General features: G+C 50.9%; 1 protein-coding gene across 1 annotated transcript in view; it reads left to right on the top strand.

Moving 5' to 3' along the window:
* Positions 1-21,477, top strand: part of PTPRF (protein tyrosine phosphatase, receptor type, F) — a gene marked incomplete at both ends in the record, with an annotated part of 104,396 nt that overhangs the window by 64,250 nt on the left and 18,669 nt on the right. The window contains 7 exons of the mRNA XM_009582504.1: positions 2,730-2,983; positions 3,674-3,764; positions 6,765-6,977; positions 10,069-10,223; positions 11,098-11,109; positions 13,440-13,555; positions 19,379-19,476. Coding sequence (XP_009580799.1) covers positions 2,730-2,983; positions 3,674-3,764; positions 6,765-6,977; positions 10,069-10,223; positions 11,098-11,109; positions 13,440-13,555; positions 19,379-19,476 — 939 coding nt within the window. The remainder of the gene's footprint in view (positions 1-2,729; positions 2,984-3,673; positions 3,765-6,764; positions 6,978-10,068; positions 10,224-11,097; positions 11,110-13,439; positions 13,556-19,378; positions 19,477-21,477) is intronic.

Raw genomic sequence — 21,477 nt, 5'->3', positions numbered from 1 at the left:
GTTGTGTAGAGGCCTTAACTAATGGTGCATAACATTTGAGAAGACAATGTGTTATGGCAGGTAAAGGAACGTAGAACTGCTACAGCAACTGTGAAAAGGGGGCATGGCAAAGAATGCTTCAGGAAAGCATTGCAAATTCACAATTTCACTGTCTTTGGACACAAATTTCTGTGTGTGGCAGTAAAAATCATCATCTGGTGTCAGGACTGAATAGGAGACTCTGTCCTGGCCAGTTCCAGTACAGAACCAGCAGGGAAACTCTGAACTGAAGTACCTGACCTTGCCTCTGCCTCCTCTTGCTCCAGGAGAACAGCTATGTCCCCAGCAGATGCCTCACGTGCAGGCAGTTGGTGGGCGAGTGTCTTCCCTAGAGCACACACAGAAGCAGTTGGTGATACCTTTATTATGGAAGACTTCGTAATGAGAAATCTCATCTGAGAGGCCACACAACTCATCGTGGGCTTTGCATCCTTCCAGCATAGCTCTTAATGTTGGAAGTTTGGTTTTGTTCAAGTCTGTGTTAGAGCACATAAAGTGAGGTCCCGCTGCTCCCTCAGGACACCCCTGACTTGCTTTCATCTGGAATATCTGGACCTGTACTACTGCAATATCATCGCAAGGGGTGGTGCTGGGAGAGACAGCAAAGCTGCTAAGATGACTTGAAGTCTAGCGCTCCTGTCTTTGCCTACTTCTGTGTCAGAGCAGGGTGAAACCAAGCCAACTAAATATCTGATATTCCAGCTCTATAAGAAGCATTTCTTCATTTTACCTTTTTCAATCACTTTAGCACCCATCTGATGTACATGTCTTTGGAGAAAGGGATTAAAGCCCAGGAGAAAATATGTTAAGAGGAGTCACAGCAGAGAATAACTCCCTCCAGCCATCCTACCTTTGACAGCCTTTGCTGAACACTGAGCAGCCAACTGGGGCTTTGTCCCTGCAAACTTCTGTTATTTTAGTACGTGGTACTTATTTTTGCAGTTCATCCCTGGAGATTGAAGCATGTCAACAAACGAGATTGATTGCATCTCTCCTCCATTGCTGGCTCCTCACTGCTGTTCTGTTACCTGTTGGGAGTCTCTTCTCAGCAGCAAAAAAGCTGGGGCTCTTTTCCTATCCCAACCTCCATGCAAAGTGACCTGAAGAAGATTTGAAGCATGCTGTGGGTATCGCTGTTTGGATAACACAACAGCAGAGCTACAAATTCCAGGCCTAGTCTGGTCCCTGTGCTCCGCTGTCCTTCAGATCTCTTTCCAGGGCCTCCCTTCTCCTCCGGGCTCCAGCACTAAATATTAGAGCAGTGCTAATCAGTTGCCCTTGTCCAAGCAACTCGGCAGCTTTCTGCAAATTTCTGCCACCTGCTAAAAAGGTGACTTGGAAGGAAAGTTTGGTCCCTCCCTTGCTGCCTGCGTCAGTCTGAATGGCGGGCTCAGCTGGTGAAAAATCTGGTTTACTTCAAGTAATTTTTCTTCCACAGAGCTGTCTTCTCTCTCTCAAGGCCGCTGTTGGAAAGAGCACGTTTTACTGTGTGGTCTCTGCCTGTGGCACATAATAGCTGCCATGGTTTAACATGCTGCAGCTCTGCCATTGCCAGTTTTTGGCATGCTGTGTCTCTGCACTGCTATTAGGAATCCAGCACTCCCCTGCCATGCTGGACGGTCGCCCGGTGGAAGGGAACATGCTGGTTTATCACAGCTGGGGCACAACCTCTGGTCTCTCCAGTTCTGTACACCCCATTTGCTTCTGTCTCGGTGAACTGTTTGAGTTTCTGGCTTTGCAGAGGCAGCACCCAGGGTTTCGGGGTTCCAGCAGGATTGGAATCAAGGTTCCCAGGGCAGACAGGCTGTTTGGTGCAGCTAATACAGCAGTGCCCATGGCTGCTGTGCCCAGAGGGAGATGGGGTCCTGCATATCTGGAACAGGGAGCTGAGAAAATGTCATTAGCTGAGGGGCCGGCGAGCCCAAGGGAGGAAGCTGTGCGTGGGGGCTGCCCACTGCCCCCGGCCACCAGCGACTCTGCCCTGCCCTGCCCTGCCCAGCAGCCCCTGGCTGCAAGCGCGGCAGCGAAAAGCAGAAAAGCAGTGCCGATCTCCTGCCCACGGCTGGCACGGCACCAGTATCTGTTGTCATGGCAATGTCACACCTGCAGAGCTGCTGTTTCGGGTACCAATTTGTGAGCCCTGCGCGGGATTTGTCAGATCATTGGTGAGGCGTGTAACCCCTGCAGTCACCTTGCTGGGAGGGGGATTCTCTGCATTAACCATTCGATCAGGCATCAGCTGGTAGACATGGGAGTGACACCAATTTAAAGCAGACAGGATTTTACACCAAAAGCATATTGTGTGTTATAGCCTCGTGAGACAAGAAACAAAGGCCCATTCATCTCCAAGCGAGGGCAAAGCACGCCCATCTGGATTCCTCCCCCAAACCAGTGCTGAGAAGCAGCACAGGTGGCACCACCAGCCTCACCACTGGTGCCGGCCACCTGGGCTTTGCTGAGATGACCCCCTCTCTGCTCCATCACTGCGAGGCACAGGGAGCACAGCTCAACCCTCTGCTGGGGATTGCTCTTCTTTAACTAAAGATTTATGGCTGTTTATGAAGCGCTCAGTAGCTGAACCACCTGAGGGAGGGTCCAGAGCCAGATTGTCATCTCTAACGCTGCTGGTTTGAATGTGAGTTTTCATCAGCAGCTGTCGGCTGCATGAGCGTGTCCTTTTCCCGTTTCAGATTCTGTACAATAGTCAGAGTGTGGAGGTGGACGGCCACTCGATGAAGAAACTCATAAGTGACCTCCAGCCAGACACGGACTATTCTTTTGTGCTAATGAACCGCGGGAGCAGTGCTGGGGGGCTCCAGCACCTCGTCTCAATCCGGACCGCTCCTGACGTCTTGCAAAGCAAGCCTATCGCCACAAACAAGTACATACAGGAAGGAAAATTCACGCTCACCCTTCCCAAAGTCCAGACCACTGTGCCGGTTAGGTAGGTGCCGTGCCTGGGTGGAGAAGGCAGGGTGGGGGGCTGGAGATGGGGAAAAAGGCAGGGCAGAGCTCTGCCAACCTGTGGTTTTTGTAACCTGGGAGTGAATTTCCGAGCAGGGTGCGGTACAGAGCCAGGCATTTACCCGTAACATGGGATCACACTGCTGGCTCTTTCTGAGCAAATATTTATGTGCAATAAAATTAAGACAATTCTCTGACAGTTTGCCCTCACCCTGGTGGGTATACTCCAGATGCTACCAGCAAAAACACAGTTGAGGATCAGGAGGGACTTTCTCTGACACTGTATAATACCCTTTAAATAAATAATGCCTAAAGCCTCAAGGAGATTAAAAAAGCGAGTTTGTGGAAGTCTTATTCGTTACTGTGGTATCCTTGCGCTGAAGCACAATTCCCCCAGGGTTCCTGCTACAATCCGATTATATAAATGTCCTTCTCACGGCTCCTACACCACCCTCCGGAGCACAGTCTGTAGATCCATTAACCTAATGAGTGCTAACGGGAGTATTCTCTTCTCTGGTGCAGCTGGAAAACTGGCCTCTTCCTTACTGAACCCTTTTGCTGCTTAGAGGGCAGGGAAAGGAGCAGGTTGTCCTTGGGAGGCATATGGCATGTGTTACTCTGCCACAGAGATGACTGAGTGTCCAGTGCTTATGCTTTCCTTCCTTCCCAGGTGGTACTACATAGTGGTTGTGCCAGCGGATCAGAGCACCAGCAGCCCGACTGCTCGGTGGCGGACACCTGATGAGATGGAGCTGGACCAGGTAGGAGTCTGTAGCAGCTGCTGTGGTGGAAGTGGCCCAGCACTCTTTGCCCAGGCCTCTTGGCAACAGCATGGGTGCAGCGACATAGGTGCAGGCTGTATGTCAGAGGTGGGGGCTGTGGGACGTGCAGTGCCCACTCAGCCTTTCTTGGCTGGTGACAGCATGTAGGAAGGAGGCTGGAGTCGAGCAAGGGAGGAGCCACCTCCCAGAATGTGCCCCATTAGGAGACCGCACTTGAGTGTCTCGGAGCTCTGACCAGGACAGATCCTGTCTCAGGTTGTACACTCTTTGGAGCCTTTTTCAGCTGAAGCAACCATGCTGATTTTGAAAACAAGCTAGGAGAGAAAGGTATTGTTTTCAGTTTATTAAGCTGTTCTGTCAGGAGGCTTTTCCCTCTCTGGATAGGACCTAAGCCTGCAGTTTGGATAAAGAGGTCACCCTGGTATCTAACAAAACCTGCAAAGCTCCTTTCACACTTGCTTGTTAAAGACTTTCAGCATTCAGCAGCCCATTCACCCCAAGATGCATCTTACTCTGTGCAGGAGTCCTCCAACACCAGTAGCGCAGTATGTGTGCGGGTGTCAGGAGAGTCCCACGCAAGGGGTTTGTGGGCTCTATCTTCCCCACACAGACCACTCCCCCGCAAAGTAATACGGAAAAAATCCAAGAAATCACACACAGAAGGGTCCATTAAGAGAACAAAGTTGCAAGCTTGAAGAGCTCAGAAATTACAAAGTGTTAGAAGCTGTAAGTCAGCCCTTGCTTATCATTAATCTTTAATTACATGATTGCACAGTCTTTTCCATGGGGTCCCAGCTCACGGTGTGTATGGGTGGATCTGTTCTGCACATGAAGCACAATTGTGTGATGGAGAACCATCATCTGTAGGTCTCCTGCATCATTTCATTGCAAAAGTTGGAAGAAGTCACCAGAAATGGAAAACTAGGATGAGAAAGGATGGTTTGGTTTTGAGCTTTAGGTGCTTGAAAGCTATCGAGAGCTTTTTATCTGTTTCTATCTCTGTTTCACCCAGCCCTGGGCAAATGATTTAAAACAAAATTTTCATTAGCAGCCACTATCTTGCATGTTCTGGTTTTTTGGAGTGCTCAGTTTGAGATCCTGGAGCCTCATTTGCAAAGCCTGAGCATCCCCAGCTGCAGAGAAAGTCAATAGGAGCTCTGCTGGATACAGTCAGTGCTATAAAAAAAATGCTAAGTTTTCTTTAAAAACAAAACAAGCCAATGTCTTTTCCATTTGACATTCAAAATTAGTGGTCATTTTTTACATTAATGTCCCTGCATCTCTGTTCTCCATCTGTAAAATTAGGATAATCGCTTTCATCTCACCTCATAGGGGTGTTTGGAAGATAAGATCGTTAATATTTGTGAAGCATTTGCAATATTATAGTGATCAGCACCATAGAAAAGCCCACGAGGAAATTATTAATTTTGTCTTCAGAGCTGGATTTGAATAGTAAGCTGCATAAAGCAAGGAAGAAAACAAAATATGGAATAGCTGCTCTTTGATTAAGCACTGTCTGCCCTGTGTATTGAGCAAAGCAGAGGAGTTACAGAAAAGATAGTATGTGACCATGCAGTCAAGAATTGTAACACAATGCACATACATAAGACAGCTGAATTAATTTTGCACAGGCAATATTAATTTTCTAATTTTTCCGGATCTGAACTTTGCAAGCCTAGCATTCTTTTGATGCAGTCTTTTGGTGTGTGTTACATATATAAGTGGCAGTAGCATCCAGCAATCTCAATCACAACTGGAGCTCTATGGTTTCATGCCCATGCACATACAGCTGTGCTTTCTGTCCCAAAGAGCTCAGCTGTAATTTCAGCCAAGATACCAGAGATGTGTGTAGGGAGCAAACTCCACAGTCCAAAGACTATCTTTCTGCCTTTTTCCCCTGCGGTTACAAGGATATTTGTGAAACTGAGATTTCTCCATCCCTTTTTTTTCTTTCTCTTTTTTTTTTTTCTTTTCTTTCTTTTTTTTTTTTTTGTGATATTGCAATGACAAGCTATACCTTTCCTAAATTGCTCCAACATAGAGTATTCATAGGAGGGCAAGGATGGACTGTTGAGGGGAAGGAGTTGGGGGTGCCTTACCCAGCTTTTCCTCCTCAAAGGCAGTGAGCTCAGTTCAGCAGCGTGGCTTTGCGTGCACATCACTGTCCCCAGCCTCACTGACGTTCCCTGTCTGCCCTGACAATGCTGCACTGATACATTCGTGTGTGAAATGTATTTCATGCCTCCTTCTTCACTTTAAATTAGAATTTCTGTTCCAAGCCTGATACTCATTTTTATTCATTACAAAAACATCTTTAAACATCTGAGAGTCTTTCTTAGCAGTGTAATTGAATTTTTGTGTGTTTATATCCTTTTTCATGAATTTGTGGCTGACTATGAAATTTGCCATTTTTACTCTGAACATCCCATGAAATCTGTTATCATTCTGTGTGATTTACACAAAGCTCTGCCTGCAACCCAGCAGCAGGTGAAATATCAAAGCACTGACAGAAGGGGAAGACCTAGCAAATGTCATTTTTTCCCTATACATCAGCCTCAGCTGTAATTCACATCCAGTGTCCATAGAGAGTGTGAATTGCTGTCCAGACCAATATTTGGGCTGCAGAATGTGGCCCGATTCCGTCACAGCCCATTGGGATGCATTAACTCGGGGTGACAGGCCCAGCCAGGCTGTCTCAGCCCTAACATTCACCATGTCAGCATCCCAGGGCTCAGGACTCTGCCAGAGCTGAGCTCCTGGCAGAGGTGCTTGCAGTGAGGGTCTGCAGACGGGTGCCTCAGCAATGCCTAAATGGATAACGCATCCCTCTGGTTTCTTTGTACCACCACGTACAAATCAAACCTAGTATCTTCTCCTCCCTTCCTTTCCACCCTGCTGAGTCCTACAACCGGTAAGGTAACAGTGTAAGGCGGTGTCACACTGGGCAAAGCAATAGTGATGCATCTTGTTTGTCCCCAGCTGCTGGAGGCCATAAGCCAAGGGAGTCAGAGCAGGCGCCAGCGACGCCAAGCAGACAGACTCAAGCCCTACATTGCTGCTCAAGTGGATGTGCTGCCCGAGACCTTCACCCTGGGGGACGAGAAGAACTACAAAGGTTTCTACAACAAGCCCCTGTCTCAAGACCTGAGCTATCGCTGCTTCGTGCTGGCCTCACTGGAGGATGGAGACACGGTAAGGACTTTCTGCTGGGGGGGCACAGCCTTTCCTAGCAGACCTGAGGTGGGTTCAGTGCAGGCAGGGTGAGCAATTACTGTGTGCCAGGATGATGGAGTTTTCTCTGAAGAGAAGAGAGTGAGGCTGTGTAGATGGTGTCAACAAGCTGAGGCAGCTGTGGGAGTTGACTTGATAGATGGTGGTTTTGGAGGGAAATGGCACGTATGTTTGACATAACAGATGAGAGTGGAGGGCAGTGTCAGCGTACGCGTTCTACACAAGCTCGGTTCTGGCTTGCTGGGCTGTGCACAGAACAGAGCTTGATGCATGGTTGGGATGAGATAGGTTCTCATTTTGCTTTGGTTCAAGTAAGTGACTGTGGAAAAGAGCCCCTTGAAATCCTACCCTGCACAGTGGCTGCTGAGGCTCTGCAGTGAACAGGAGCTCCCTCTGCACACCTGCCTTCACAGGCCCTTCTCTGGCCAGAGTCTCAGTTCTAGATGATGTCTGGAGAAGCAAACAAACCTGTCTCCTGTCGCAGTGGGTTGTCAGCAGGGCAAAGCTGCGCACATGCATGCTGTGTAGGGATTCCTGCTCCTGTGCCTCTCCTTGCTAGAGGCAAATGGGCCATGCCTTTGTCGGCAGCATGCCGCCAAGCACACGGGGCCTGGGCACGTGAGGGGGAAGGGAAGAGCTGATGCAATAAGCAGGGAGCAGCGCAGTGAGATCTGTGCATCAGTGTCCAGCTGTAAACAGAGAGGACAAAGTGGTGGTGGCAGCAGTAGCAGTGGCCAGTGTGTAAATAATGGGAATAATAGAGATGCACAGAATCCTTTGGTCGGCTTCCAAGGTGTGGCTGCCTTCCTCAGCCTCATTTGCTTGTAATGGCTCATTAGGGCTGGTCAGGTTCTTCATTACTCATCCAGCTCACGTGTTCTTGTGGCAAGATGGGCACACTGGTGAGGGAAGAGTCACAGATTAACAGCAAGGTAAGGCAGGGGCCTCAGGATGTGCTATCGTGGCAATCCCTGTCAAGAAGAAATGACCTTAACTAGATGATCCCAGACTGTCATCATCTCCTCCCTAGCATAGGTCTGCCACAGTCCTCCAGTGAGCCACCAGCCAGCAGACTTATTACACCCTGACCCTAGAGATCACCTTTCGGCATCGCCCGCTGCATCACACCCATTTTCATTTGAAGCATGAGGCACTCTGTCCAGGGCTGTGCCCTGTCTCCCCCACTCAACTCCTCTTAAATTGCTTGCTGTGGCTCTAGTGTCAGCAGGCGAGCGTAACATCGCCATTCTTCAAAGGCAAAGGGGAGTGTGGTTGAAACACCATCTCTGAAAGCAGGGCACCTGCACCTCACAGTCTGCCTTTGGAAATGCCACTGAGATAACAGTCCTTCTGATCTCTTCTGCTTCTGTCTTCTCTTGGAAGGAGGCATTTCCAAAGTCTATCTGCAAAAATATGAATCTTTGCCCCTTGCACAAAGCTTTGGAAATGGACACGTGTTACCTTGCTGCACAGATCAGCATGCTCCTTCCTCCCCACCTAATGCAGCTTGAGATTTCTGGGTAGTCACAGGCAAAGCCTTTGTGCCTTCCTCACAGAGTAGCCACTTGCCCATCCAAAGGGGAGCCCCAGGCCTTCTGCCCCATCCTCTTACCGCTGATGTAGCATCATCTTGTCTCTGCCATGCTCAGACAGAGCTGTTGCTGACTCCCTGCCCTGTTGTTTGAACTAGACGAGGGGGCAATGGGTTGCAGTGATCCTGTGCAGACTTTCTCTAGGAACACAGCTGAACCGGGAGCCAGCAGCTATTTCAGGGTCATTGAAGCAGGGTCTCGAAGGGCTGAAAGGTTTCAGGGACAAAGCAGCAACCACCCCCCACACTCCCTTTCCACCAGTGGCATCTCTGACCGCTGATAAATCTGAGGCGAGCAGCTAGGATGCTGCACCTGCGCGTGCTGCCAGAAGGATGTCACAGATAAGAGCGTTTTCTGTCCTCCACGCATGTTTGAAACCAGGCTGGCTGGGATCAAGGGCACCTGTGAGAGGAGATCAAGATGCGCATTTGCGTGACACTAGCACGCTTGATTTTTCCCTTTCTTCCCCTCACATGCACACAGACATGAAGTGCATGTTTAAACTTCGACCTTAAAGCAGGCGATTTATAGATCCGCAGGCACCTCTTCAGTGACTGAAACTTTCTATGGCAGGAGCAGAGCGTTTCTGGCTCCCTAACGCAGGGCAGCGGGCGCTGCTCAAAAGCCACAGGCACTGAACTGACACAGCTCTGGCCCTCTCTAATAGGGGGAAAGGATTTCTTTTTTTGCAGCATTTAACCCTTCTGACCCAGCAAAGCTGAGCTGTGAAGGGACAACACAGCTCCATAAGCCTTAGCAACAGCAGCAGAAAAAGCCAGGTGCAGTGTCATTTTTCTGCAGGAAAGGTTTGGGTCTCTGCTAATCCTGTCTTGCTGGTGGGGCTAGAAAGCTGTCTCTTTGAGTTATAAATCACTGGGCTGCCAGACTGCAGAAGTCTCTGGAAAGGAAGCTGTGAGTATGAGCCCTTTTCCAAGGTCTGTTTATCAGGGCTGAGACATCAGGTAGAAAATGTTCCTGTCATTTCGTTCCTTTAAGAAAACCACCTAGCCCAGCAGGGATTTTCCTAATATAGCCCTGTCCTGGAGAGGTGTGTTGATATCAGCACAGCAGGTATTACAAACCACTTAGGAATCATCAGCCAGCCCCACTGTGCAATTGGTTGGGATTCAAAAGCTTGTGATTTGGCTCCGACAGAATCCAGGGCTGGCAAGAGGCTCTTAGCTGGGCTGCTCCAGTTTGGCACCTCGAGGACAGGTCTGCTAGCCAGGAAGTTGCTGGCACTGGGAATGTTTCACACCAGGAAGAGACTGTTTCCACAGCGTGGCCTCCACTGATGCCGAGGGAGGGAGGATCCTGTGGTGTGCTGCTGGGGTTTGAGAAGCATGACCGTTCCCTGCTATCCAGAGGCAAGGGGAAACCTCCACATTTCAGGGATGTAGCTGTTGCTTTAGCATAATGGATGCCTTCTTTTCTCTCTCTCTCCTGCTGGTGCTGTTCAGAAGAGATATGCAGCCAGCCCCTACTCGGATGAGATCGTGATGGAAGTGGCTTCAGCAAAGCAGCAGGATGAACCAGAGATGCTGTGGGTGATGGGACCTGTCCTGGCCGTGATATTAATCATCATCATAGTCATTGCTATACTCCTCTTCAAAAGGTGAGATCCAGTCCAGGACATGGCAGTTATGGCATGAGCACTACAGGTGGTGGCACCTTCAAGACCCTCCTTGTAGCCTTCAGATGCCGGGTGCTCTGATAGACAGTCCTTGGTGGTCATGGGGAGCAGGAGGGTCTCCACCTGGCACAGCAGAAGGCTGCGTTATAAAGAGAGCAGAAGGGCTGGGTGTGCAGAAGGTAATTAGTATCAGCCCCAGGACACAGAGCTGCTGTGGATTCTGGAAACGTGTGAGCAGTGGGACAGAGGAGAGCAGCTTTGTCCCTAAAGCTAGTCTGACTGCTCTCTGGTCTCACAGCTTGGATTTGCAGCCTTGGGGACTTCTCTAGTACTGGTTTTCTGTGGAAATTGCCTGCTTGATCTCTGGCAGGTGCCTCTACTACTGTGAATTTTGACTGAGGAACGTGGTCTTGGTGGTGAGAACAGGGCATGGATGTGACAGGCTGAAATCACAGTAGGAGCTCTCTTCTTGAGGCTTCTCAGTCCTGGCTACCGGATCAGGACCATCCACACTTCGTGCTCCCTGCTGAAGCAATCACCTGCTTTTGCATAGCAGAGCAGTCCTGCTAGAGCTGTAATTGTAGTGTGAGATGATTGTTAGTCCTCCTGAGGAGCCACAGGTTGCATTTGCATGTGTTCGTGTAGCCTGTTCAATTATAGCAGGTCATTCTCTATCAGCTCAGCTCCGAGGTTCTGCTCCTCCTGGACTCTCTATTTACATATGTATCTGTAGCTCAGGGAAGGGAGCTGGCTTTGTTGTCTGATTAAATGGAGCTCTGCTGTGCATGTGCAGTCAGTGCCTTTCTGTGTGAGTGATCATCTCTTTTCTTCTGTTTCTGCTTTTCCCTGGATCTAGTAAACAAGAAAGGTAGGAATCCATTTTATCATCTTGTTTTGCTAAAATTTCAAGTCTATTTCCCTTTTTAAAAATCAAGCCTGAAGCTAGTAAGGGGCATCTTTGGTTTTGAGAGCATGGGGCATGCCAGCTCTGGGGGTTTACAAAGACTTTGTTTCCTCAAAGGTATCAGCCTCCCAGCAATTGTCAGCCTCTCACAGCTCCTAGGGAGACAGTTCCAACATAAAGACTTCCCAGATTGTTTTTGCAATGAAATTAAAAATCAAAAAAACAGCAACACCAGCAGTTATAGGTATTTCTTTGTTTTCTCAGTCACTTCAGACTGAGAGCTGTTCCATCAAGAATGCAAGTGCATTCTTGCAGTCTGTAGTGATGAAGCTTTGAGGGAATACCAGGCAATTTTAAGACACAAAGTGTTTGCTGGTCTTTAAGGAGAGAAAATGGCCCGGGGGGATTCTGTACCTGGGCCCCATAGACTGCTATGTCCAGCTTGCCTCAGCTTTGCTTTGTCCCAGAGTCTGGTGTGGGTGGAGCACCAGGAAGCAGCACCAGCCCACTGTGCTCAGACCTGACATTCATGTCCCTGCTGTGTCCTAGCCCATGCAGCAGCAGCGTATCCCCTTCCAGCACCACCCACATGCTCAGAGTGATGCTGTGTTATCCTACAGTTTTTTGCTTTGGAGAGTTTTCTCCCAAAGGTATCTGTGCAGCATATTCTGCTGCAGTGTCAAATCTACAACAGGAATGAATTGAAGCTGGGTAGCAATGGATAGCTTGGGATCTAGAGGTTTGTTTAGCAGTTGTCCTGAGCAGGCTAATGAGAGAGACAAATGTTAATTACGTGCTGTGCCCATTCCCCAGAAAAGCTGGGCCACTTTGCTCAAGGGCTCAGGGACTGGCACAAGGTAGCACATGGCACATCCTGCTGTGCTCCTGATAGGAGGAACACTGCTTTATTTGTTTGCCATGTATTTTCCTTTCTTTCTATCAATGCTCTCAGTCCTTCAACTCTTTTGTCTCGGTCCAGGCAGCTAGAAAGCTTCTGAGATGTTAAGATGACTCAGAGTAGTATAAGACTCACAAGCTGGTCCTCCCCATTGAACAACTCCAGCCACGGGCTGCAAATGGAGCTTGCTTGCAGTCTGGGCCACGGCAGGAACACAGGTTTCACTTGTGATTTATGCACTAGATTTTCCCTAATTGCTTCTCACTAGTGCCAGCTCAGCATGCACAGCTCCCTGTGGAAGTGATAGTGCCCTGTGCCTGCACAGAGAATTTCTGATCACGCGTGGCTCAGGGTCACCTCCTTCCAGAGATGCAGCTGCCTCTGTGCAGCAGCTGGCAACCCTTCAGGGTGCTTCAAAATGCCTCACAAGGGGGTAGAAAGCAGAGACTGACTGTTGCGATTTGCAGGATGGTAAATGTGCTAGCATTCGTGCAGACTAGCAGTGATGCAGCTCCCTCTCTTCCAGAAAACATCAGGTCAGCAGAGGGGTTCGCCATCAGGCAAAACCCATTTTGGGGCTGTAGCCAAAAGAAAAAGTCTTGCGTATTGCTGCATGCTCAGCACGTTGGCAAAGCATCAGGGTCAGCGCAGACTCAGAACAGAGTACTGCTGTCCAGCTCCTGCCCAACACCCCTCTCTACTGCATGGGTATATCCACTATATTTGTAATATAGAGCAAGAAGTGGGACTTAAAGAATTGTTGGAAACCCTTCTTGCAGTATTAGATTCTCCTTAATATTCACTTGTCCACTTTTTGATTGGATCTGTCCCTGCTTTGCCTGTGAATTCTAGCAAGAGCCTGAGGTGGTGGCATTGCTCTAGGCATAAATATAGCATGAAGAGACAACAGTGTATTTTATTGTTCCATTAATACATGCCTTGGGTGCCTTCAGCCATTCAAGACATGTATTAATGGCCCAATAAAACACACCCTGAAGAGCCTTTACAGTATTATATTACAGCATTCTATATTTAAATATTTCTAATACTTGAAAAAAAAATTTTATTATATCCTTCCACTACAGGAAATAGTTCCTAGAAAGAGTAAGAGGAAACAACATCTTGCATCTATCTGCTTTTTCTCTAATAAATATTACACAGAATATCACATTCCAAAGTGCCTCACTAATCAAACCTCTGCCATCACTTTCATATGATCCTTCCTGTTTCATAGATGGGAAATTGGCACGAATGAGGATGTGACTTGCCCAGAGTGCCAGGGAGCCTGGGATGGAGCTGGCTATCTGGGACGCCGGGACCCAGACTCCTTCCCAGGATGGTTCATGCCGGTCTCTGCCAGAACTCACATGCTTGTCTCTGTCCTCTCTGTCCGTAGGAAAAGGGCACACTCCCCCTCTTCCAAGGATGAGCACTCCATCGGCCTGAAGGACTCGCTCTTGGCCCACTCCTCTGACCCAGTCGAGATGAGGCGGCTCAACTACCAGACTCCAGGTAGGGAGCAGATAACCCCCTTGCACCCCAACTCCTCCGGTTCCCCTTCGCCAGGTCCTCATGCCAGAGGAGGAGTTACAGTCCTCCCCCCCAGCAGCTCTGCGCCTTCTCAGTCACAGTGGCGCAGAGGGGACTTAGACCAAGGATATCCAGGTGTCTGTTCTGTGGTCTGCAAATCCTTCTTCCTGGCCCTGTCAGTGCAGGCATGTAAGGCTGGGGAACCTGGATGGGAACAGCCTAGTGTGTGGTGTGTGTCAGACCTTATGTGAAGCTCACTGCAGTTGTCCTGAGCCAGGAGGAGCCTCCATGCAGAGTTGGGAGAGCTCACCAGTGCCTGCACCTGCATTGCTCCTGGGTGCTGCACTGGCTTGGTCCAGGCTGGGATTCAGCGCTGAGCACCACTGGTGCAGTGCTGGCCACAGGGGCTGCGTCTGGGTCGATAAGGAGGTACAGAGAGCCCTTGTACTGCTGAGGGTGTCCTCAGCAGCTTTGTCCTGGGATCTTTGGTGTGCTGACTCTCCTGCTCTGCTCAGCTAAGGGTGAAGAGAAGAGCTACCTGCAGCCTACATTGCTCCCCAGCCAGTGCTGTGGCGTAATGAAGGGCGCTGCTGGTCACGGTGGTCTCAGTGCAGAGGATGATAGTTCAGTAAAAGCCGTTGCTGTCTGCGTGCAACTGTTCACTGCAGAGCATCTCATCATGCCTGCACTGGCCTGTGGTGCCTTGGGGTATAGCTAGTTTGCCAGCCCACGGAGGCAACTGTACTTCACACTGCAGAAAGGTCTCGTGCTGCTGCTTTGTGTCTGTATGTCTCTGATGGCACCAAAAGCACAGTACCTGTCGTTGTAGCGATCAGAGACAGGCTCGCCCTGACTTGTTCGGAGCCTTTCAGAGAGTCCAAGTCCTAGATGAAGCCGGGGAGCACTTGGGCTTTTGTGACGGAGGGAGCAGTTCAGCAATAAATGAGGCACATACAGCTCTCTTCTAACTTGCAGCTCCTCCTGGTCTGTAACCTACTTTCCTTTTGCTCCTGCTGCTCATTCATCTAAGAGCTTTCATCTAACAGGAGAGTTTTGAAGGGACCATTTCCTGATGTAAACCTGCTGTGTCTGGGAGGGAGGGTAAGAGGAGCCTTTCCTGTTGCCGCCCACAGCGGTCTGGCTCAGACCTGGGGTGGGCTTCACCAGCACATCTCCCTCTGTGCCAGAGCAGCTGTCAGAGATCCATAGTTAGTGCATCTCCCAGGCAGGACCGATGGCAGATCCCACGGGTAGGATGCAGCGGCAGCCTGGAAGTTGCCAGCAGACCTGGCACGTTAATTGGCCACAACACAGACCCGCGTGGTATTGCAGCATGGGAGGAAAATGCTGTGGGGAGCAAGGGAGGCACCTGCGCTAGGGGAAGAACATCTCAACAGGCAGATCACTGGGAGCAGCACTGGGGGAGGGGGTCACACAAGGTCAGCAACAGCACACAGCTGCTTGAGGAGGAACAAGGTGTTGAATAGGGCTGCTCCTGGACACCTGTGCATGGGGACAGGTCTCTGTGACATATCTCCACTGCCCAGGGACACAAGAGCCATCTTTGCTGTATGCTTGTGGTTTACATTGCACAGAGGAGTGTGACAGGTCAGGCTTGTGCCTACGCCCATCTCCAACGAGATTGGGGTGTTTGCAACAAGGGCATCCCTTGCTAGAGCTAGGAAGGGTCAAGAGCTGCCAGGAGATTTTTCTTTTACCACCTGTGCCTAAGGATAAGCCAAAAGCACTGGCTCATTCGGTAGATTTGCAGAGCTCTCTGGAGAGACAAAAACAACTGAAAGTGCCCAGTTCACTCTGGGATGCTTCTAGCCAATGCTCCCCGACCAAGTGACAGCACTGTGTCCTCCTCCCTTCCTTCCCCCTGCATCACTTGTGAGGCTCTGCGGGGCGGAAGCAGGTGTCATGCAGCTAGAAGCCACTGTTCCAGCTCCTGACGAGCTTGTCCTCATTAATGAGGAGGCATGAAAACTACCAAGTCCAGTGGGCCCATGCTGTTACCCCTGTCACCCGCCCCGAGGTCGAGGCAGTGCCGTGTGGATGCATTGACAAGAGGTGCTGGCCACCGGCCCTGCACGCTTCGGTAGCAGGTCTCCCTGCTGGAGTGTGCTGAGGAGGGAAGACTTGTATAATGCATAATTAATTGGGCTACTGTTATTAAATATTAAGCTTTCTCATTTTTGTGGTTTTTACTTCAGACAAGGGTTATTTCCCCCGCTGTTGGCCTCCCTGTACTAATGTACCGCTGTGCCAAGTCGCTGAGCGGATATGGGATCAGGCAGTGTCCCAATACGCCATGAAATGAGGCTGAGTTGTGCTGCTGATGAGCTGCAAGTGAGCCGGAGGCTCAGAGGCACTAAGCAGAGGTTGCCTGGGCTGAGTGCAGTTCTCCTGGCCACCGAGTAGCACAGATGTCCCCTGTACCTACCATCCACCTGCCCTTGCTGGCTTGTTGGGCACGGGGCCGTGGACAGTGGTGTGCAGTCAGAAGTATAGCTCTTGGTGTCAAGATGAAGACCTGTGCGCTCACTCCCCTGCGAGTACCTCCAGCTCCACGTGTTTGTCAGCATCAGGGAATGGCACTGGCCAGAGCCAAAAGCCAGGTGTGTAACAGCCAGCTGCAGAGCAGCCCCCGGGGCCAGGCAGCTGTCCTGTGCAAGGAGGGAGGCTCCCAGTGCTGTGGCAGATGGTGCTTTCCTTTGCATCTTCATCTCTTTGTCTTTCCGTTTCTGAACCTCTGCAATGATTACTAAAGGCTAATGGGATTTCTGTTCTTGCCCCATTTTTTTCTTTGCAGGTGCCAGTGTCCCCAGTTGCCCGAATGTCTCAAGTTAGTTTTAACTCCTGTATTTATCTTTTGAAACCTTTTGCTTTTTCTTTCCCTTTCATCTCTGTAATTTTTGTTTCAATGTCATGAAGGTCACCCTCACTCACAGCAGACTGTAGACCGGCAGTGATTTCACTTTCTGACATGACATGGGGGCCAAGCTCGGGTACTGTTTGCACAGCACTACAGCAGCTCACCACAGCACAGTGCAGAAGGGAAGGCCCCGGGTGCTGGGCTGCCAGGAGGCTCCGCAGCAGCCCTTCGCCTGCTCCCAGGCCTCCTGCCCCCTCATAGTGGCATGCTAGGCTCTGCCGTGGCACCAGGCCTGCAGCTGGCCCTGCATGGGGACAGATAACCTTGGCCATTCTGAAGGGGGTGGCCAGCTAAAAACCCCTAATGGACAAATTGAAGGGTGCTCTGCAACCCAGTAGTTGAACACACTCTCCTCCTACCTCAGGCAAACTGGCTTCCCTAGGCTGGGTCGCCCGTGCAATAAAGTTAGGCAGAACGGATGCCAAGGGATGCTGGTCTTCTCTGAACTGCCGTGCAGTTGGTCTGCTTGGCAGTGTTGGCACCAGAGTCCCAGGCACAGAGCAGAGGGACTTACTGCTCTAGCAGGTTGGATGGAGTAGTACCAGGACTATGGGTGTAATTGCCCCTTTATCTCTTGTCTTGTGAGCTTCAAGTTCACTCTCAAACAACGATAAAAGCACATCCTCCCTACTGCTTGATGTTCAAGGCATCTGTGTGTGCACACAGGAATGGGAGAAGTGCGTAGGAGTAGGCTTTGCAGTCTGTGGCCCTGCAGGCATTGTGAGACCTCTGAGCCCTTCTAGCCTGGTGGAGAGCTCACTGTCCTCTTGCCAGAGTCATTGGAACAGCATGTAGAAGTCCTGGCAGTGTGTACAAATCTCCTCTGTCTTGCCGTACGCTGTCAGTGGCAGTTGTTCTAGGATCACTGTAATGCAATACCAACCACCTCTTTCTCCCCATCTGCTCTTGCAGCTCCTTTGTTGCTGCAACACTGCTTTGGCCAGCAAAACTGAAGTTTGGAGAGACCCCCTTGTACTTCTCTGTAGAGATGAGCGTCTGCAGCTCTGCTGTGATCTGTGGCTCTGCCATACTTCATACATAACCGTGTTGGGATAAGGACATATTGTGGCTATGTTCCGGCCTCTTTCTTCTTCCGGCCCCACACTTCTGCCTTGGTCCCACACTGTTCTCCTCATTCACTTGCTCATCAGTAACAGCTCTGCACTGCAAAGGCTGCTCCTGAGCTACAGCCTCTGGAGCTCTGGTTCTGGCACCAATGAGCAAATTGTGCAGAAATCATAGCATCGTCTTTGTGGGCCTGCTCAACCACCTCGAGGATCCTGATGGGTGAAGTGGCAAACAGAGGACCATTTGCAGGAGGACCTCAGCACAAGACAGAAGAGGGATCTTTCCTCCTTCATCTGTCCGTGTGCTCTCAGGCCATCTGTGGATAGCTCTGCACTGTGAAGTGATAGAAGGACAAGTGTGTTTTGGATCGGGTCTTGCCTATATGCAGCAATGTCAGATGCTTTTGGCAGAGGTGTGAGGAGCCCTGCTGTGCAGCGGCTGCAGTGTAACACTTCCATGTTACCACCTAGTGACTTGTCACCGCTATGCAAAATGCACGAACCAAGCCTGGGGACTGCTCCATCACCTCAGCGGCCCATCACTGCCATCTGTGGCAGCATTCAGGCTCCTGAGCGATTGAGAAGCTCCTGGCCATGCTCCAGCCTGTCTCCCTGGGTGTGAATCAACAGCTTCAGCCTATTAATAGTCATTATTACCCATGTGGGGTTTCTGGGAAACCCACAGAGCAGCCGATGGAGTCACAAGCCTTGGGATTTGGATGAGCCAGGCTTTGGATGAGATGTTTCACGTTCCTGCCGATTCACCATCTCGGCTTCAGAGAAAGAGGTTGCAATGGTTGAGCCCTGAATCCCAGGGCCCCAGTAGGGCTCATCCCAATCCCACATGTGCACCCCCACAGTACCCATCCCCTGTGCGGGACCTGTGTTATCTCCTCCTCTGGGCCTCTTCCCTGAGCAGGGCTTGGGCTGTGCCCAGAATAAGCCACACTGTGCATCCCTGCTTTAGACAGGACAAAACTTCTGCCGTGGCTTGAGCTGCATCCCAGCTTGCAGCAGCCTCCCAGAAGTTGCTGTAGGGCATGTCACTGCACATGGTGCCTTGCACGAGCCAGCCCAGTGGAGCTGGATTTTGGGCCCTGGAGCTGGCTCTGCCTCCGGAGCACCGCTGAAAAGGACTGAGTTATGCAGCTGCGGGCAGAGCTGCTCTCCTCAGCAATCTCCGACCAGGGGAGCAGCTGTTCCTCCATGGGGCCCTTCCCATCTTTCTCTAGCTCCCCAGGGGCTGGGGCAGCATCTGCCTACCCAAAAAGCTGTGCACATACACCGCAGAGGCTTCCCCTCTGTGCAGGTGTGGGCGAGTTTCTTTTTGGCTAATGCCGTTGTTAGGGGTAAGCAAGAGGATCAGCCTCAGCCCTTGGCGGTGAGAGCACCAGAGAATTAGTGTGTTCAACTTCAGCCCGTGCAGAGCCCGGGAAATGCATTGACAGCGTCTCCTCGGCCCGTTCCTGCCGGGGGCTTGCCCGAGCCCCTGCCCGCTGCGTGGCCTGCTCTGTGTGCCCGGTGGCTGTACTGTCCGAGCATGCTCACCCGGTCATGCACATTCTGCACATCACCTTTCTTTTTTGTTTCACCGAACCGTGTGCTCTGAGAGTGCGTGCAGCATGCCGTGTGATCTCGCCGACTTCCCATCCATCCCACCCAGCGCTTCACATAGTCACACGTGTTCGCCTTGCACCCACCTGTCGGGTTTGCTCTGCACATGCTGTTGTCGAGCCTTCCTTGGCCGTGCAGAGCTGTAACCATTTTCCTCTCCCTCCTCCCTCCTTGTCTCCCTCACAGGCATGCGCGACCACCCCCCCATCCCCGTGACGGATCTTGCCGACAACATCGACAGGCTGAAAGCCAACGACGGGCTGAAGTTCTCCCAGGAGTACGAGGTGAGCGTGAGAGCATGCCGGGCGGTGGGGGCAGAGCGACGCTGGCCAGGACCCCCAGCGGAGAGGGCTTGGAAGCAGAGCTGTGCCTCCCCCGCACCAGCATCGCCTGTGCGGGCCCCGAGCCAGGCCTGGGAGCCTGCCAGCTCTCCCTGCCAGCCCCAGAGCGGTGGGAACTCGCCTTGAGCAGTTGAAGCATGGCTTGTGCCCGGAAAAGGCCTTGCAGCTGAACACGCAGCAGCCCGCCATGCTCCCACCATGGTTACGGTCTTAGGAGTGAATGGGAGTTCATGTCTACCCACCTGGGCTGTCGCTGTTTACTGTTTTGTTGTTTTGTTCCACAAGGGCTGCCCTCCATGCAGGTGGGCTGAGGTATTTCAGTCCACAGCATCCCGTGCCCCTTCACTTCCATCTGCATTCAAAGCTTTGCTTTCTGCGCTATCCTCCGCTGCTGACAAACATGCTTTCGGGCTTTCATTCCCGCTTTCCTGATCTACTCTTCCCCTGCCCACTGCTGGACTGTGCTGGCGTTAGCCTGTGCCATATTCAGCATCTCTGCCACCAGAAACTCTGATAATGTCCCACTGCCCCAGAGCAGTCCCAGCTCCCCTCCCTGCATGGAGCTCTCTGCCTGTGCCCTGCAATCTTGAAGTGCAAACTCCCCAGCACTGCTGAATCACACTCCCGCTCTCCTCCACATCTCTGGTGGAGCCCCCAGATAGGTACTGTCCGCACCCACCACTCATGCTGCCTTTGCTCACACATAAAAGGTGGGTGCTGGGCATTTGGTGAAGCCCTGCATCCTGCACTGCACCTCTCCCAGCCCGACCCCCTCCATTGCCATCCTCCCCTGAAGACAACTTGCCGAGGGCGTGCACGCGTGGAGAGGAAGGGGCTGACCTGCACAAGGGCTGCCTTGCCTTTCTCACCACTCTCCGGGCTGGATGATTAGGTTGAAAACTTGTAAAGTCAGGGAAAGTTCCTCTGCAGCCATGAGAGCAGCAATGGCAGGATATATGTTTCCTGTGCTTACATGCAGGACCCTCTTTGAGCTTCAGGGCACTTGTAAATAAACCGCCACTAGTATTAAAGAGGGAATAAATTTGGGAAGTGTCCTTTGCATGTGTTATCACTTCTGTTTGAATTGTTATCTGCCTGTGCCTGTGGCCTCCCCTTCCTGCAGCATACCTACACTGATTTATGAGATGAGATCAGAACATTTGCCCATGAGGTAGGATTATATATGCCAGGAAAGGGAAAGCAGATCTCCATGCTGAGAAGGTAAGGGACGAATTCCAGCTAGTTCAAAGGGTGTGCTGCTTGTATCTGAGGAAGGCACAGAGCTCCTTTTTGCTTCAGGATGCCAAGTGGAGGGCTTTGCCATCCCTCTGCATACTGCTGTCTAAACGAGAGAGAAGCTGAGCTTTCACCAGCTACAGCATTACGTCGCAACTTGGGAGATGTTTAGAGAAATAATGTGCTTCCCTTGCAGTTACCTGTGTGTTCATGTACGTCCTGCCAGTGGTGCCAAGGTATTCAGTCATATCTGTCTGCCTTGGGCTTTTTGTTACAAGTCCAGCTGAAATGTTAAGCAGGGCTGTCCACTGCGCCACAAGCAGTCTGTGCCTCTGCTGCGCGGTGGGGATTCAGTTTTGCACTCCCATCCTCGCGCTAGGCCTGCGCCGGTTGGAGCCTACAGCGTAATACTGAGCTGTGGGAACTGTTTCGGAAAAAATGAGCATTAAGTAAATTCTGTTAGCTGTTTTCATGAGCCTCTCTCTCCTCATTTCTCTTTCTTTAGAATATCGTGGCTGGTTGAGAGCACCAATCAGTTGTACTTTACATGTTGAAGCAGCTATTAAGTGGCTGATTGTTGCATGTAATTTTTTTTTCCCCTGGATTCTGCTGCATTTGACTCCTCATCAGCTAGAAATCACTGAACGTGACAGGCTTCTATGGTGTTTGATACTAGGATAGACCCCAAAGCAGAATTAGTTGACCCTT

The sequence above is a fragment of the Fulmarus glacialis genome, unplaced genomic scaffold (assembly GCF_000690835.1).
Source record: "Fulmarus glacialis isolate BGI_N327 unplaced genomic scaffold, ASM69083v1 scaffold22707, whole genome shotgun sequence".
Taxonomy (NCBI): Eukaryota; Metazoa; Chordata; class Aves; order Procellariiformes; family Procellariidae; genus Fulmarus; species Fulmarus glacialis.
This window is presented reverse-complemented; position numbering and strand designations above follow the sequence as displayed.